General features: G+C 36.0%; 1 protein-coding gene across 6 annotated transcripts in view; it reads right to left on the reverse strand.

The window, feature by feature from the left end:
• Positions 1-19,122, reverse strand: part of LOC138698122 (transducin-like enhancer protein 4) — an 814,654-nt gene that overhangs the window by 222,971 nt on the left and 572,561 nt on the right. For 5 of the 6 annotated variants that reach the window (XR_011331700.1, XM_069823853.1, XM_069823854.1 and 2 more), the window contains 2 exons: positions 18,230-18,292; positions 8,179-8,253 (listed from right to left, as the gene is read on the reverse strand). Coding sequence is in view for 5 of the 6 variants with exons in the window: in XM_069823853.1 (XP_069679954.1) it covers positions 8,179-8,253; positions 18,230-18,292 (138 nt within the window). In the remaining variant the exon portion in view is untranslated. The remainder of the gene's footprint in view (positions 1-8,178; positions 8,254-18,229; positions 18,293-19,122) is intronic. The other variant, XM_069823855.1, reaches the window with a different exon arrangement.

A 19,122-nucleotide genomic window follows, 5' to 3' on the forward strand; every position in this document is an offset into this window, starting at 1 on the left:
ACGTATAGATACTTATGTTTCGTGTCACAATTTGGACACGTAAATTAGTTTTATTTCGAGCCGTCTTTTTTGTATACTATATTTTGGTTTTTCCTTGAAGTAAATATGTAATTAGTTGAAGTATCCTAAGATCCTAAATAACTTAAAATCATTATAATTATTTGTACTGTAAGTTACGGTCAGTCCGTCACAATAAACATACAAAAACTCTTCCACACAGCACAATAATTGACGGATTAAAATTTCCTTTGGTATTCTGCGTTATTACTACATGACCAATAAAAAAGTATTAGAACATTTTCTTCTAAAGTGATTTCGTTTTCCGCAGCGGCATTGTGAGTGACTGACATGTCGCGCTCTCAGCTGTTATGCTGTTCATTCTCACAATGTGCTTAGTTACTGGAAGGCCTTGGTGAAGTTGTACGTGAACTGGTGATAAGTGTGCAGTAATTGTACCTGCAAAAAGCAAAATGAGATTCAGGCAGCTCATTGGAGCAATAAGCAGGTTTCAATATTTACTGCTGTTGCCTGGTTTAAACAGGAAGGTGATAGGGAAGTTCAGAAGAAATCCTCTGCATTAGTGTCAGATTATGTAGCACATGACAAATGGGCTATGCAGTGAATGTTTGTCTACGAAAAGTGTTTTCGGAAATGTTGACGATTCTTCCGAACATTGAGGTGGTAAAAATATTTTCAGATAAAGCAGAGAGTCATTTTAAACAGAAGTAAACATTGAGCAATGTGACATTGCTTGCTCGCATATTTGAATTTAACATAGAATGGAACTTATTTCAGTTACATCATGGCAAAGAGGCCATGGATGTGATTGGAGGCCAAGTAAAAAGGATGGCATGGATGCCTGCGAAATCGGGGAAGAAGATACAAAGCGGTACAGAATTTTGTAACATTGTGAGCAATAAAAACATCCAAATTATTGTTAAGAAGGTAGCACAGATTGAGATAGACGAAGGAAAAAAGTATCTCGAAAAACAATTTGAACATCTTGCACCTATTCCGGCATCTCATGGAGTTCATTACGTGAAAGTGTTAGATCCCTATGTTGTAGAATATGTACAACTGTCTTGTGAACAATCAGTGCGAAAGGTCCACAGGTTCCGTGTGTGAAAAGAAACTAAAAAATTGTTCAGATAGCAAGTGACATATTGACAGTGTTCCTGCAGTACATACAGTACTTGTTAGACTAAATAAGTGAGTCAACGAGTGCCGTGGAGTGCTTCTACGTGTTTAATTCCAATGGTTCATATTCAATCTGAAAGTAGAACTCAACATTCTAATCTATTATTATGAACATAATATATAACAGCCATAGGCATGGGAAATATAAACTGTGATCTGCGTCACATTATCGTAATCGATAAGGAGGTCAGTGCCAGATGATTAGGAAAGCGCTTGAATAACGTAACATACTGTCTTATCGCTGGGGAGTTGATGCCATATAGAGTGATAAGCGCTGTCAAGGTTGCTGTGACACTCATAGTCCTAAAATTAAACACCAATGCATATGGCTTGTATATACAGTATTTAATCACACAGAAAGAACTATATATGTTATTAAGTAGGCCTATGTAATACTTGTATGTGCATTAATTTGTGTCATTTAAGATGCATGGTTAAGCAAACTAATTTTTGTATTCTGGAAAACATATGATTCATTTAAATTAATCGTTATGTTAATTGACTATTTATCAAGTTTCATATTATTTTGTACTATTTACGGTTCTGTAAGTGCAACTTCATTTTAAAATTCAGAGATGTCAGTCAGTTACGGAAGGAGGTCAGTCTGTTACACATCACTTTTTCGGCCATAACTCCATTGATAATCATGGTTTGGAGGTCGTTTTCAACTTAAACTGAAGATTACAATTTCCTTTCCGAACTATATTTTGCAAAATTGTATCAGCAATGACAATTCAGAGAAATCTGTGGAGAACCATGTTCACCCGAAGAGAGAGTTGACATTTATGTCAGTCTGTTACACACACTTTGGACGTAAATAAATAGTATACTTTTCCTATTAAAGACGTTTATTTTTATATGTATCTTAAGTGTACACTTCCCTCTATAAAATCCTGCGGTGACACAGTCTAATTTCAACCCATTATACAATTTAGGCAGCCATTTTGCTGTCAAAGTGTACTGTAAATGTCAGTCAGTTACACGTGGAATTGCTCTTTATTGTTCACTATTTTATAATGTTATCACTTCAAGGTAGACCCTATTATAGCCTATACTGTCAATATTTACTGAATACACAAACCATGATTTTTATTTATTCATTTAAATCTATGGACGCAGATCTAACCATCGACAATCTGTTATGTTGACTGTGTCACTCGAGTGCGGCCTGCAGTAAAGGTGACGTCATGCGCAGACTGAACGAAAACACGCACAGCTTGTCCCACACCTCTACTATGTTTCCACCATGGTCTGCAGTACCTCAATTGAGGTATTAACGCCCAGGCCTGATCTAAACTGTTAAATCAAATATGGATCATAGATATACAATTAAAATTGCCACCAACTATAACAGGATAGATATTCTGCTAACGAATTTATATAATTCTCTAAGCCTAAATACAGTATTCCATTTTCTCTGAAATTTTTCGCACACCATGCTTACATTGCTTCTCCATTAGAAATATCGCTTCCGGAATAGTAAAAAAAATATTCTGAAATTAACTGACTTTTTATACGGGTGGTATCTGCAACATCCAATGAGTAAGCAGCTGGCTATGGACTGGAAGGTCCGGGGTTCCATCCCGAGTGGTGACGGGATTTTCCCGTTGGCAAACTTACAGGATGGCCCCGAGATTCACTCAGTCTCCTTTCAAATTGAATATCGGGTCTTTCCCGGGGGTAAAAGGTGGTTGGAGCGTAGTGCCGACTACACCACCTGATCCTAGTGCCGAGGTCAAGAAAGGATGGGGCTCTACCTCCATGCCTCCCCACGTGCCTTTGTGGCATGTGAAAGGGCTACCTTTACCTTTACCTTTACTTGTTTTTTTTTAAATATGAAATTGTGATGCACAATCAAATACATAGTCACCAAGTTCTACGAACAATAACTGTTAAAAATGTGGGTTATGCATATAAATTAAATTTAGATTATGGTTTATTTAATGACGCCTGCAACTGCAGAGGTTATATCAGCGTCGCCGGTGTGCCGGAATTTTGTCCTGGAGGAGTTCTTTTACATGCCAGTAAATCTACTGACATGAGCCTGTCGCATTTAAACACACTTAAATGCCATCGACCTGCGCCGGGATCGAACCCGCAACCTCGAGCATAGAAGGCCAACGCTATACAAACTACGCTACCGAGGCCGACGGCTATGCATGTATTTTATCTATAATTTTACATACAACCTTCATGAAGATATAATCCGGGTACTATTTATGAGATTCAAACACAGACAATATGGACATGATGTATTACACAGAAATATCGGAACAAAGAAAGAAATCGATGTTGTAAGATATCTTAGCTACCCGTACTGAAAAGCAATGTTTCAGAAATCCTTCTATAAGAACACGCGCCAATAATTCGCACTGGTAAAGGCAAGATAACTAAACAATACGTCGTTATTTAAACCTGTGAGAGCTATGGGAAAATGGCAATCCGTACTCATAACACAGCAATTAAGTGCAACAAATAAATTAAATATCCTCTCTAGCCTATTATATTTGTGTTACTCAATATTGTATTGTTTGAAGGTTTTTATGGGCAACTAAAATTAAAAAAAAAAATGCAATATTCCATGGGAAACTTAAGGTTTACTGCAATTCATAAAACTCTATTCACCGCGATACCCAACAAAATACTACCCTCACAGCGCTTACAACGCCAAGATTACGGGTCATTATTTTCCGTAACAAAATATTTATATAGTTTCAATTTTTTTTTCCTTTTTCAGTATGAATTTAGAAGTAACTGTTGGTTATCTTAACGAAAAAAAATAAATCATTAATAGTACTGAATGTACAACTGAGGGAATGTTCCTTAATCCATTATTAAATAACACTGTATCAACTGCGGATATCTAAAGCTGGTGAGACTGATGTTGGCGAGGTAAGTTCGAGGATTGGTCACAGGATTACCTGACGTTCACTTTGCAGTTCGAGAAAATGTATGAAAAAACAGCCCAATAGGAATTCGAACCCCACCCAATACACACGATTGCAGCTCGTCGCCAATCTCTGGAGTACCCAAGGACTATTATAAGAGGCCTACACAGTACAAACGTAACGGAAAGAAATAATGAAACGCAATCCTCGTTTATAAGACACTTCGATGCTACAGAGTCCCCTGTATATGACGCCCCGAAACGTACAGAAACGTTGCCTCCCACAGTGCGCCTGTCGTATATACGCACCGAAGTTCAAGGGCGTCTGTCGGGTGTTGCATGCATTCAGTTATCTCAGTCTGCAGTGAGCTACTGAAAGGATTGCTCATTCGTATATAATGTAGTGCAAGTTATTGTTTTTTTTTTTTTAATAGTTTAAGCACAAAATTAAGGGAATATTCATTGGTTCATAGTGTAGTACAAAATATTGCGTTTCTTTTCTAATTATTTGAAAATAGCGTACAGTAGGGCCTATATTTCAGCGAATTTTTGTAGTTTTAAGTTATGCAAATCGAAAGAAAATATCCGACAAATTATTTCGAACATTTAGCAGGAAGAGATTAGTCGAATATTTCAGAACAATCTTCGGAGATGTCAAAAATGTATTGAAGCAGGAGGAGGACACTTCGAACAACTCTTGTGACACAGGTCAGATGCACTTTTATTTATTTATTTTTTTTAAGTTGTTCATTTTAAGTTGTTCATAAGCATTTTCCCCACCAAACAGGCTCAGAAACTAAAGTTACTAGCCCACCGCAGAATTGGGGGCCAATTTCGCGGTAACTTTGCGAGAAGTAGAACAGAAAATTCCGCTGAACTTGCGAAGTGAGAAGAGCGTCACATATGAAGGACCCTGTATAATACAAAGCCTAAATAGTCAATATTAAAATTAATTTCAGATATTGTCATATTATTAAAAAAAAAATAAAATATGTTACGTTAGCAGGATAATAAGTACTTCATTACGCCAAGATAAATGCAAGCCAACCAATTAACTAGACCCTCGTAATTTAAAGTTTCAATACTAATATTTACGTATATTCTTAATTTGCAATAATAGACTTTTAATAATTTTTTCTGCATATTTAGCACAATGAAAGTTCTATTTAAAACATGAGCTAAAGTAATGCCAAGTTTTATATTCTTTTACTTTATTTTACACAATTACAGCAAAACTGATCAAGTGATGTATCGATATTGAGAAAAAGCAGTAAAAACGATAACCCGGTTTCATACATTACTCTACAAGTAGGCTACATAACTTAATCTGATCAGTATTGTTAATCCTATTCCCTACATAATCCTAATGCTTTTCACCAAATAATCACCCAATCATGCGTCCGTCTTTGCACAACCAACCTGTCTACTCCACAAACCACTGTGCTACGAAGTTAATTATGGTTTTACATTCCACGTTGTACATTCTAAAATAACTTTCTACATCTAAGGCTACTAATTGTGTATGTGTTTACGAATTCCATCTGGCAATATTACTAGCAACGCTATGTAATAACCCATTTAAAACTAATATATATTGTCATGATAGGAACTGTCTGATTACATCAATTGTCAAAGTTCACATATTTGGCCATCATGAGCAAATATGGAAGTGCAGGTCATGTTACGAAAAGTAATTTCGTCACGATATTACCTTTTATGAGGAACAGTATTCATTATTTATTTACTGTACTTGGATACAAGCGGAAAGAACTTACTTCATAGCCCTATTGTTCTCAGAGTTCAAAGCCAAAATGTAAAGACTAGTCCCAAGAAAGTTTATAACACTTGGTATCGTTCAATTTCTGAATTCATACATTCAAATAAAAGTTAACAGCAATGTTACGAATTATTTTAACATAGTTAATATGAGAGAGTTATTTGAAAAGTCATTACAATAGAATTTTTTTTGGCCAAGCGCATACTATTGCAGAAAATTCAAGCTATGCATATGGCATAACACGTTCTTCGTATTAGCACAATAAGATCATATCAGTGTGGAGTGTAGAATAAGAAGTAATGCAAACAAAGCATAGATATTTCGGAACCACAGTTTAATTTGTTTTAATTACAAAAATTTTAACCATACATAGGCTACACTGAAATTAACAGTCTTCAATATAATCTGCTCATTTATAAAATACCGATACTCTTTTTCAATAGTATAGAACACAACAATCTTATATTACAATCGCCGCAAAAGCACAAATTTCAATAAAGCTATGATGATAATTTTTCATACAATACTCTTGGCTTTATTCTGTGTCGTTTAGTTTTACAAGACAAAACTCTGAATGTGGTGAAATAGGCTATAATTAATTCCACCCTGAATATTAATGCTTACTTAGTGAAAGTAGGGATGTCATGCAATGTTTCATATCATACAGACGAGTGTCGACAAACTTTTGCTATAGGCTATTGGAAACGAAAATTCGCCTGACCTGGTTCCGTGTTAAAGGAAAAAGATGACATTTCGACACTCCAAACCCGGAACCACCAATAAATAAGAGACAATCCGAAAATAAAAACCATATTCAAATCTTAACCCACTGTGCATTGTTAAGGGCGGCTATGGACAGGATATGCATTCCATGTTAAGAGTAACTGAACTACTGGGAAAGTCATATAACTGCATACTGAATATTCATAAGCTTACAATCTTATCAACGATAAAAAAGTGACACACTCACGAGACGAACCTCTTGGACGTGGTCTACGAAGGACCAAAATAAGAACAATACGGAAATCAAACAGGCATTGAGAGGTAATCATTTTTTCTCATTCATATAAATGTGTTGGACACGATGAAAATGACAATAGGCCTACTTGCATCTTTCTCATCTTTGGTAGTGCTCTCGAAGATGCAATTTCTAATGTAGCCAATCTGAAGTTAAAATGTTCGATGATCAATGAAAACATAAGGGTGATTCTGAAATGCATGTTTGCTTGCTTGCTTGCTTTCTGTATGTGGGAGATACAGATGTTTTCTTTGCCTGCGAGGTTATTGTGAACAATGACATGGTTCTGGTACCGTATGCATACCTAATTACAAATGAATCTCTAAAAATGCTGAATGCTATAAACAGGCCTGATAAAAAATAAAAATAGACTGAAGAACTTACACTGCATTTGTGATAACTTCCTATCGTCATACAGAATATCCATAATTTCTGGCAAAATGTCTTATTTGAACTCTGAATTCGCTTCACGTCCACACAACCACTCGCGTCAACTAACCACTTGTCATCAATAAATAGTACAGAGGTGGTGTTAACTGTACCTGCAATGCATTATTGTTATATTATACAGGAGCGTCGAACGTCCACCGACCTATGAAAACACTATTACACAAGCTGTATCTACATTTATTAAATCTAACCTAAACCAAATGTACCAACTAAAGTTAGCTTATCATAGACTAATACATTGCAACTAATATTTAATGTACTGTACTTATAATCCACATCGTTATGTGCATACCGTATAATCTACAAAATTAATTTCGACTACCTCACCAAGTGAGTAAAATTTGAGCTACCTTTGCAACTACAGATATTTGTATTTTAAGGATATTTCAGACTTCATTTATTTACACTCCTTCATACCAAACTGATCTGTGTCAATATAAAGATATATTATGTTCCTTCAGGTTTGTGTGTACTTATATCACATAAATGCCTGCAATAAAATACGCATGGCCGAAAAGAAAAAGTTTGCGATGATTTTTAATGTAATCCTCTTCAGATTTCACACCACTGCGTTACAATTTTTGACTCGATTATGGTCTCGTTTTCAATTTACTCTCCGTTTACATTTACTTTCCTTTTCAAGCAACTGAAACAGTACGTAAAACACATAAAATTACGAAATAAAATCGACTTAAGTAAATAAATTTCAGCGTAATTAACATGTTTGAAAATTCTGTAACTAACAGTTCTTAAACCTATAGGACTATAGGAATACAGTCAAGTTGTAAAAGAAAGAGAATTAAAATGGCTTTTTCCCTTAGTACAGCTGACAGCTGATGTAACACTCACCCCGATGATGGCGTTGAGCTCAGTCATGGTGACCTGCTTGGCGCGCTCCACCGCCGTGGCCACCTGCTGCTGGTGCTGCAACAAAGACGCCAGCATTCCAAATGTGAACTCGCTTCGACGAGTGCAATTTATAATACTGAGGGTAAGAAAAAATGTCTGCGTGATGGCTTCCGAGATTTCTGCGTCGAAAGTTAATAGCCAAAGAGTTACATAAATATTGCAATAGTCATGTCAGATTATAGATTATATTTACATTGATATATATTTATATATACACTTATATATGTATAATTATATATGTGTGTATACATATTTAAATCCTAAACGAACAAATTTGTTCATGGTCTCAAATGGCCGAAACGGAAAATGATAAATGATGTATTATTTATAAAGTACGTTGGTATTCTTAAATGTTATGTGACATTACACTTGCGAGTACTTAAAATAATTTTAAATAGTAATGCAAGTCTTCCGGCATTTAAAGGTTAATTTTCGCATTTGTTAACTAATTACATTAATTCATTTACTTGTTTAAAATATTTCTCCGCGTAGAAAGGCTGCCTATACACAAAGAATAACAATAAAAATAGAGTGCAGCATGCCGATATACAAGAGAAAAAGTCCACTACTGTGGAGTAACGATTAGCTTGCCTGACCGTGAAACGAGCGGACCCGGGTTCAAGTCCTGGTTGGGACAAGTTACCTTGTTAAGGTTTTTTTCTGGGATTTTCCCTCAACCCATTAAGAGTAAATGCTGGGTGAGTTTCGGCTTTGGACCCCGGACTTATTTCGCTGGCATTATTACCTTCATTTCATTCAAACGCTAGATAACCACAACAACTGATAAAGCGTCGTAAAATAGCGTTGGACCCGGAACTCATTTCGCTGGCATTATCACCTTCATTTCATTCAAACGCTAGATAACCACAGCAATTGATAAAGCGTCGTAAAATAACCAGTTAAAAAAAAGAATAGAGAAGAAATAAATGAAAGGGGGAGGGCGGAAAGGATTTATGTTCTAGTATATAAGTGATGCTGTAAAACACAAACTGAAAATTTTAAAGCTCGAAGAGCCAATGTCTAAAAATCCGATGTTGTAGCTCTTAGATCTTGAAGGAGGGTGACGCACTTTTCACTAGCACTCACCATAATGCCGCGAATATCGATGTTTGCAAAGCTATATTTTCTTAGCATAGTGAGTACCAGCGAACGTTGCCGGTGTTCCCGTCGGCCGATCATCGGCAGGTCCCCCACGCTACCGCTGCTGCTTGCATCCGCGAACTCACGGAGCTTCACTGGATTAAAACTTACGTACTACATTATATTTAATAAAGGTAATAAGTTTACAAAATGAAACATTCTTGTGGGATGTTCCATGTGAATCTCCGTTCCCGAAATTAGCTGTGTCATTCTGTCTTGGCGGCCTGCAGTAACGACACGGAGCGAGACCCAAATGCCATGCAATTGCTGAATTAAAACACAGCAGAAATTTTGGACCCAGGATATATAACTCATTACTTAGAGCTATACCTCTGATTGAGGTTCTGCTTGGTATGTACATCTATGATCAGGCAGTATATCTCATTTGAAGATATGTATCAGACGAAGAACAAATTGTTTGTATATATCTGAAGTCTGATTAGTGTAATGTGTATCAACTCAGCGATGTATGAAGGGGGAAAGGAACTGGTCGCCCTACCCCATTATCTCCTGGCTTAGTTGTCTCATGAGTGATGCCTTGTTGGTGTAACTTGCGAGGTTCAAACCTGTCTTCAGATGGTTGACTAAACAACAATAATTAGAGCTAACGCTGCGCTAACTATACCTAATACACATAGGTTAAAGAAACATATTATTAATTATTTAGTATTTTTCTTCTGGGTAAATGAACAACAACCAAGTATCCGCCATTGGTAAAGAAGTGTTTCTTTTCTTAAACTAATTGGGTTTAAAGTTTAAGTTTCTTATTTACATCATGTTATTGCGTTGAATGAACACTCTTCAATTTTGTAAAATATTTTGTAGGCTATAACTAAACTGATGTGCGCCCGAACACGAGTTTCTGCTCTTCCGGGCTGCAATGCCTAAGTAAATTTGAAATATGCTCAACAAATCTAAATAAATAAAGACTGATCGATTCGCTTTACAACATCTCTGGTACCGAGGAATATTTTATATGCCAGCCAGAAATGTCGCCTTAACCCAACTTACTGAGGTCCGAGCAATTTCATTTTCCTAACCTCTGTACGCCTGTATGGTATTCAAAATTTAAGAGCCAATTCATCCGGAAAGAATGCAGACTAAATAAATGTGTAGCTGAGCAAGATTAGACAGTCTGAAACACATCTAGGCTACCAAACTGTACGAAGCTGTAATCTGCTCCTATACGACGTTACTGATTGCTTTATTTTGCTTGAATTTGTTACACAAGAAAACATTTCTGTAAACTTGTCTGCAAAACTGTTTCGCTCAGATTTATTAGCAGAACTCATGCTGAGTAGTAGACAAGTTAGGCCTACTGAATATTCTAGCACTTAGAACAGGTAGATAACGCCAGTAGTGGAAGTATGACTGCAAAAGTGAGTGATCTCTAAGAATATGATTGTGGAAATTCGATAAATCTTCAATGAACATAGTGAAATGAACTGTTGTCTAATACGTAAAAGAAAAACAATATGATCAAATTGTATTAAAACACTCACTTTACGAAAAAAAAAAAAGCTTAAAAATAGTGTTGCAATCTACATTACGTCCAGCTTTCACTTTACATTTATGATATGGTCCGTAAATGCATGGGTGTTTGTTCTCTGTCAATGCTAGGTCTTCTGGAAGGCCAGAGTCATGTGACCTCACTCTCTAAGAACCACACATTAGAAATTGAAATGCCACCTTTTTATTCGAACTCAGAATGTACTGGTCTTCAGTAAAGTGTATGAAATGCATGGCGCTACACCCATGAAGGGTCAAAGCCGAACAGCCGACTGCTGATCTCATATCTACATGCCTCAACACAGGTGAACGATCATTCATCCAGTAAGGAGGTAAGGTTAGCTCGATGATACACAATCGTTACAGTTGACTTACGAATCGTCATTCGCTACACAATGTATCTCCCGAAATTGATCCCGATGCTAAGTGGGCATAACAATCCCACATAACAGCAGAAATTTCATGAAAAAAATTTATTTCCCCCAAAGCTCATTCCGTATACCTAGTCCAACGCATAACCGACAACGTTTTAGACCTCGCGCGACGGTGAGGGACTGTAAATTGCATGAAAAAAATATCAATTTTCCATACAAGTAACTAGGCCTATGTATCAGGTTCTTCTACGTTTCAATTCACATATGCAATGATCCAAGTTAGATTCTCCGCAGGAAAACGGGCGTCTCCCTTCCATAGAGGACTATGTCGTTTGCCTTGTCTTTCACCTATGTTATATAAAGTGGCCAGGATCTTCGCCTATCATAATTTGGTCTTCAAGGTGCTCCCCCATATCTGGGCCGTGTTATCAAGTAAGCAACGAACGGTTCAACTTACACTTTCTACGGTTCAACGTTAATTTACTGTCATAAAATTGAAAAGTGTAGGCTCAACGTTAATTCACAGTCATAAAATTGAAAAGTGTAAACAACAAAGGTTCTAAGTGCCATTTCAAAGTGGTTGTCAAAACAGGTTGAAGCCCGATAAGCTACATAAGTCATATGTTGAAATTCGAAGTGGATGTAGGCCCTAGTTTATGTATGCAATCACACCCGTTACAAGTTTTATATGATTTGGATGGAGAAATAAGTCTGTCCTGAAAAATGTTGTTCTATACACAACCTTTGTTGTTTACCCTCTTCAATTATGTTTTATTATCAACTACAATTATGTTTTTTATCAACTAATGACATGTAGAAAACATAATCGCCATTTCACTATTTTTCCTGTTATCTTATCTTTAGATTGATGAAACAATTAAAAAAGGAAAGGAAAGTATTAAGTTCAAACAACATATTTTTCAAGCGTGAAATCTCTGGGAATGGACAACTGTCAATAAGATTATTATCTGCGGATAAACACGGTTTACCGCATATACTTTCGGTCGTTTGCCCTGTTTCCACGAGGGTCAGAACTGTGATTCCAGTAGTAACAAAAACGATTATGTTTCGTACAGTGGAATGTACACCTTGTTAAAATATTCACACACACAAACCTCTGCAACGTACAACAATCTGTTTGTCAAGCAGTTGTGTAACCGTGTTGCTTTCAAAGGTATACATTATCCGATACAAATATTAAACCACGTTTAATTATACGAATGGGGGAAAATGCTGGATTCCTCTGTGCCTATCCGTCCGTTAGCTCATCGTGTTTACATTTGATTTCAATAATAAGTGCTTATATGTAATCAAAGTGTGCTTATTTACTTCGGGTATTTAGAGCCTCTGTACTCTTTCGGTTCGCAATCTACTGTAAAGATCACGTTCCATGCAGGCCAGAGATTTTAACATTCAACAAAGGGAGAAAATACACAGTTACGCAAAATAAAGTACACACCTAGGGAATATGTTGTAAAGTTGAACGCATATAACACATTCATTCACGATTTTAAATCAAATATGAAAGTAAAAAGACATTGGCATTATACAAATTTATCAATGGAGCGTAAGAATCCATTGAATTTCAACTGATCAGAGTCATCTATCACTTCACAACTGGCGATTTTATACATTGCCACTTTTGTCTATTTGCTGATAATTCGCCAATGTTTATTGTTTTGTATGCCAAGTTAAGAAGCATTCGCAATTAAAATTAAATAATTACAACGTTAACGTAACGTCAAACCTTGTATATGCGTTCTAAAGAAGGCGTTCATAAAAAGTAGGGAATAAAAAATTAGCTTAACGTTACACTAAAAATTTAGAAGTAGCTTACGACCTTGAGAACTCCCAAGCCTCCACGCATAATTCTCTCTCTCTCTCTCTCTCTCTCTCTCTCTCTCTCTCTCTCTCTCTCTCTCTCTCTCTCTCTCTCTCTCTCTCTTGTACGGAGGAGGGACCCGAAGGAAAACACTGCAGCCTGAGGCTTATTGTGCTTACCACTCCTATTCTATGAATGATTGGGTAGCCGAACGGCCGAGCTCTTAGTGTAATAACTAATCAGAGACGGACGCCTACAGCCAATCACAGATGTACAGTCCACATCTAAGAAAATGGCGTCGTTTGTCGAAAAGGTGGTAATTTTATTACAGCGGCATAGATGTGTTTATGACAAAAATCGGACTGTGGCTGTGTCGGGGACACGGTCGTAGGATTTACGTGAATATAGCTATCTTAAATATAAATAGACACATCTAAACGAGATATTTCATTTAGGTTTAGCACAAAAATCAGCGCACTAGAACATCGGAGTCGCGAGATATATTGCACGTCAAAAATGGCCGCCAGACGCCGTGGGCTCCCACCTGGGCCTCGTGCATGAGCGGCATCAACTCAAGGTCATGCTCGCATCGTAGTCATATGTGAAGCACATTATTATTATTATTATTATTATTATTATTATTATTATTATTATTATTATTGGTATATATATATATATATGTTATTTTATAATAATATACCATATTGACATTACTGTTGTTACAAATTTATTATTATTATCAGCATTTGTGAAAGCATGAGATGCGTGAACAAAGTAATTAATATCTATGCACTTGTATTGATAGATATTTGGTTGGTACATCATGCCCGTTTTCACCATTACAGTGAAGAAATATTGAATTATTGAGTAACCATTTACAGCTGGACATCACAGGTTGTTAGAAGGTCGAGAAAGGGGTAATAACGAATCATATCCGAAAATTAAATTCCACCCTTCTTCCTTGTGATGCAAACTTTGTGACCTCAAAAAAACTGGTTCTGTGTCCATTAACTTCTAACATATATAATCAATCACATAATTACTAGGCTTGAAATGTCTAGTGAAAGTTTTCGATGTTTGGGTTAAGTTTGGAACGTCCGGAATTTTTCACTAACATTCCACTACGAAAATGGTTTTTGTAAAAGATCTTCCACAAAATGAAAAATGACACACAGTAGCCTAATTGTTTCCTATCGGAAATAAAGCACGCGTAATAAAAAAATAAAATTTTCCTATAATCGATCACCAGCAAACACTATAATATAAAACAAAAATTCTGGGCTGTGTTCTTGGCCTAATCTCACACATTAAAAATAAAAACATAAAAATTAACATTATTCAGCTATCGTAAATACATTAGTTATTCCTAACAAATGCAAAACAGCAAAAAAAATAATTCACAAATAATCTACACACACGCACTTCAAAAGTCCTAACTGCACGAGATCACAGAGAAATTCATAGAGCGAGCTGCCTACTGGTAAACATATTAATTTGTCATTTTCTCATTTTTAAAACAAGAATTCATCAATAAAATCAGAAATAATCAATATAAATTTCCTTAGCACTAAGCAAGCCCAATAAATTTACTTACATGAAATGGCTCTTCCACAATTCTACATTTAATTAAATTTTCATCCTTTTAAATTGGCTCGTGTTTGTAGCTATATAAAGATATACACATTATTCTTTTCAGTTTGTCATTTGTGTGGAGTTAGATTGGTGAACATTTAGATGGCTCCAAACGTATTTCTAAATAAGTAAGCCAATATTTTTTTTTTTTTTTTTTTTTTGCGGATTCAGTAGGTCTGACACCGAATGGATATAAGTAAACGAAATAACATCCAATAATAATAATAATAATAATAATAATAATAATAATAATAATAATAATAATAATAACAGCCATAACAACAATAACGTGTTATCTTTATTTCATTAAGTATTTATTATTCTATCCGTGAAAATCTTATCAAGCATCACGCGTTGCTTTCATTGCCTTTCGATAAATTCATGAGCGCAGAGTGATACTACCTACGATAATATTCGAAATTAATGCTACGAAATTACAAAATGCTCTCTATGAGAGGAGGAAGAAAGGATGGATGGATTAGTTGATTGAGGGTGGACGATAGGACAAATCTAAGCATACTTAAACGTATATTGTTTTCGGAATTAAATTTTGACGTGAGAGAGAAATGGTGAGTAATTCTTGCGTGAATCCCTTTCTTTGAGAGACAGTACTCTTCCACATATCATACATCTACGACACCCCTTCCCCAGCTTTACTTTCCCTCTGAAGAAACTTTTTATTACTCTTCAAATATATAGTCTTCGCCTTAATTTGAACCCGGAAACCCGGGATCCAGTGGCAAGCATGATGATCACTGAAACACTCAAAACACCGCCATAAAAGCATTTTATACATCTTAGCGAAATATTTACACACGCACGGCTAACAGCATGATCCATCATCAATCACATCAAGGACTGGGTATTTTGATCCGTTTCGTCCTCACTTTGTGGAGATTATGAGTCAACGTTAAGTTACTAGCAAATAGAGGAACAACAACATTACATGGTCAGAGTGATCAAAGACAACACAGTGATACAGAAAACCGGAAACCAAACTCCTGTCCTCTGATTTGTTCCCACTCGTCCCATTCTGGTGTCCCGCGCCGTGTCGTTGTGGTCTAAACGGGCAGAGAGCTAGTTCAGGGGAGAAGAAATTTTCTCAATGGATTTCGGCCAATAGAAACGATGCCCATACAACATCGTGATGAATTTGGGGAGCTACAGTAAACAGTGAAATCAGGTTTCGAGAGCCAGCTGTAACCGTTCGGGGGATCAACTTGCTAATCACACTTTACCCCCGTACTTTTTGAATGATCGTCCATATTTAGTGAGACATGTGTACATCAGGCCAGCAGTTGGCTAGCAGGACTTGGCGCTCTATGGACTGTCGCGTACAGGAGGACATTATCATTATTATTATTATCATTATATTATTATTACCAGTACTATCATTATCATTATTTATTATTATCAGTATTATCATCATCATTCCGAGGCTTAATTTGACGTTTCGTAAGAAGCTGTTTTTTACGGTGATTGCTTATTAGCCCTTCGCCCAACTCTCAAGCTGGAGGACCACCCCTTATCGGCTGTCCGCGACTTCTTATTCAATACATTCGCAGCTATCCTCTATATATATATATGGAGGCAGTCTCCTCTATCCGCAACCTGAAGGCGCGCCATGCCGTGGTGATAGGGATCCAAGCTTTTATCATCAATCAGCTCTAAAAAAAATTGAAAGTTAGAATTTTTAAAACAATTATGTTACCGGTTCTTCTGTATTGTTGTGAAACTTAGACTCTCACTTTGAGAGAGGAACATACGTTAAGGGTGTTTGAAAATAAGGTGCTTAGAAAAATATTTTGGACTAAGAGGGATGAAGCTACAGGAGAATGGAGAAACTTGCACAAAGCAGAACTGTATGCATTTTATTCTTCACCTGAGATAATTAGGAACATTAAATCCAGACGTTTGAGATGGTCAGGGCATGTACTACGTATGGGTGAATCCAGGAATGCGTACAGAGTGTTAGTTGGGAGGCTGGAGGGAATAAGACCTTTGGGGAGGTCGAGACGTAGAAGGGAAGATATTAAAATGGATTTGAGGGGTGGGATATGATGGTAAAGATTGGATTAATCTTGCTCAGGATAGGGACCGGTGGCGGGCTTATGTGAGGGGGTTCCTAAAAAGATATAAGTATTATCATTATAATTATTTATTATTATTATTATGATTATTATTATTATTATTATTATTATTACTTATGGCTTTTAAGGAACCCGGAAGTTTATTGCCGCCCTCACATAAGCCCGTCATCGGTCCCTATCCTGACAAGATTAACCCAGTCACTACCATCATATCCCACCTCAAATCCATTTTTATATTATCCTCCCATCTACGTCTCGGCCTTGCCAAAGGTCTTTTTCCCTCCGGTCTTCCAATTAATACTCTATATGCATTTCTGGATTTGCCCATACGTGCTACATGCCCTGCCCATCTCAAACGTCTGGATTTAATGTTTCTAATTATGTCAGGAGAACAATAGCCTACAATGCGTGCAGTTCTGTGTTGTGTAACTTTCTCCATTATCCTGTCTTAGCCCCTATTATTTTCCTAAGAACCTTATTCTGAAACACCCTAAACCTCTGTTTCTCTCTCAAAGTGACAGTCCGAGTTTTACAACCATACAAAACCGGTAATATAACTGTTTTATAAATTCTAACTTTCACCTTTTTTTTGAAAGCAGACTGTATGACAAAAGTTTCTCAACAGGAATAATAACAGGAATTTCCCATATTTATTTGCGTTTAATTTCCTTCCGAGTATCATTTATATCTGTTAGGCCTACTGTTGCTTCAAAATACTTGAATTTTTCCATCTGTTCACAGGAAAAACTTTTTATATTTCCATTTCGTATAATATTCTGGTCACGAGACATAATCTTATAGCCTTCATCATTATTATTTATTATCATTATATTATTATTATTTTCATCATTATTATTATTATTATTATTATCATTATTATTATTATTATTAACGCATTCTATCAGCACTAGTAACAAGGAAATTAATACATAGCATAATATAATAAATTCAAAGCCTATTTTTATATATTTACACAGCATTCCAAAACGATATGTATTAATGAGTCTTGCACCAAAATGGAACGTGTTAATCTGTTACTGGTATAAGAGTAAACTTTTTGTTATAAAGCTATTTAACTGAACAACACCCTAGGCCTATGTCAAGAGAAGAGGTATCTCATTTGATAATAGTTGCTGGTAATTCAAAGGAGAGTAACAATTACCACTACTCATGCTCAAAGCTAAACGAGTTTCAATCGATTGTGCCCTTATTTTAAAAGTAGAATGCCTACGCAATCATTCCATTTTATAAGAGGCTTATAGGTGTGATTGTATTTACGAGGTATTGAAAATATATCCACCTTGTTAATGAGGTCTTAACAAATAAATACCTAGCAATAACAGCTATATCCGTATATACAAGTATATCTTATGAAGTCGTTGGCTATGAATGTTAAAATGATGCAAAAAGCACAACAAACTCACCTCCTGAGACAAGAACGGCAGGATCTGTGCGATTATGGCATTCAGTCGTTTCGCAATCTCCGTCTGAAACAAATGACAAATTATATATTCACCACGCAGATATCATTCACAAACATTTACATTAAGTCTTTGTATTATAACACGTGGAATTCAATGCTGCAACATTTCGAATACAACTTCCTTATTATTTATTTTCCAGAATCACAGAAATATTTATTCTTCAATTTAATGTTTATGATCTGTTCTGACACTGAATAAATATTCCCGTCTTATTTTTGGTCTTTCTATTACCACAGTCTAGTATATACAGTCACGAAGCTCAATACGTAGTAAATATGCAAACATTAGATAGTTGCTCACCACTAGGATCGCTAATATCGCCTCATTACAGGCAATGCAAAATATTACCGTCACAGTCTATTGTTTCTAGCATCCTCAAAACTCAAGCTTCGTGACTGTATATAGTAGACTGTGCTATTACCCTGATATTAAGTCTGATGGGCTCACACTGAAAGTAACGCAGGGAAAAACAGGTTTTCTTCATTTGTATGGCTAGGCTACGTTTTGTAGTAGGAGCAAAGATGTATCTTGTATAAACACAAAAGCAGTGGAATCAAAAAATTGTATTGTGGAAGATTGGATTTAAAATGTTATTTTCCACACACATTCAATGAATGTTCTACATCCAATAAGTATTTATATAAATTAACATATCATTTATTGCAAAAATCTATTATATTTCTTTGTCAGTACATACTCGTTAAATTCAGTTACGAAGGCCACTTATTTTACTAATATAGATTACAATTCAGCACCATCTATTATGGTTGCTAAATCAAAACATGACTATCAATGCCTGATACCCACCAGAATATAACTCAACGCTAGGGACT

The sequence above is a fragment of the Periplaneta americana genome, chromosome 4 (assembly GCF_040183065.1).
Source record: "Periplaneta americana isolate PAMFEO1 chromosome 4, P.americana_PAMFEO1_priV1, whole genome shotgun sequence".
Lineage (NCBI taxonomy): Eukaryota > Metazoa > Arthropoda > Insecta > Blattodea > Blattidae > Periplaneta > Periplaneta americana.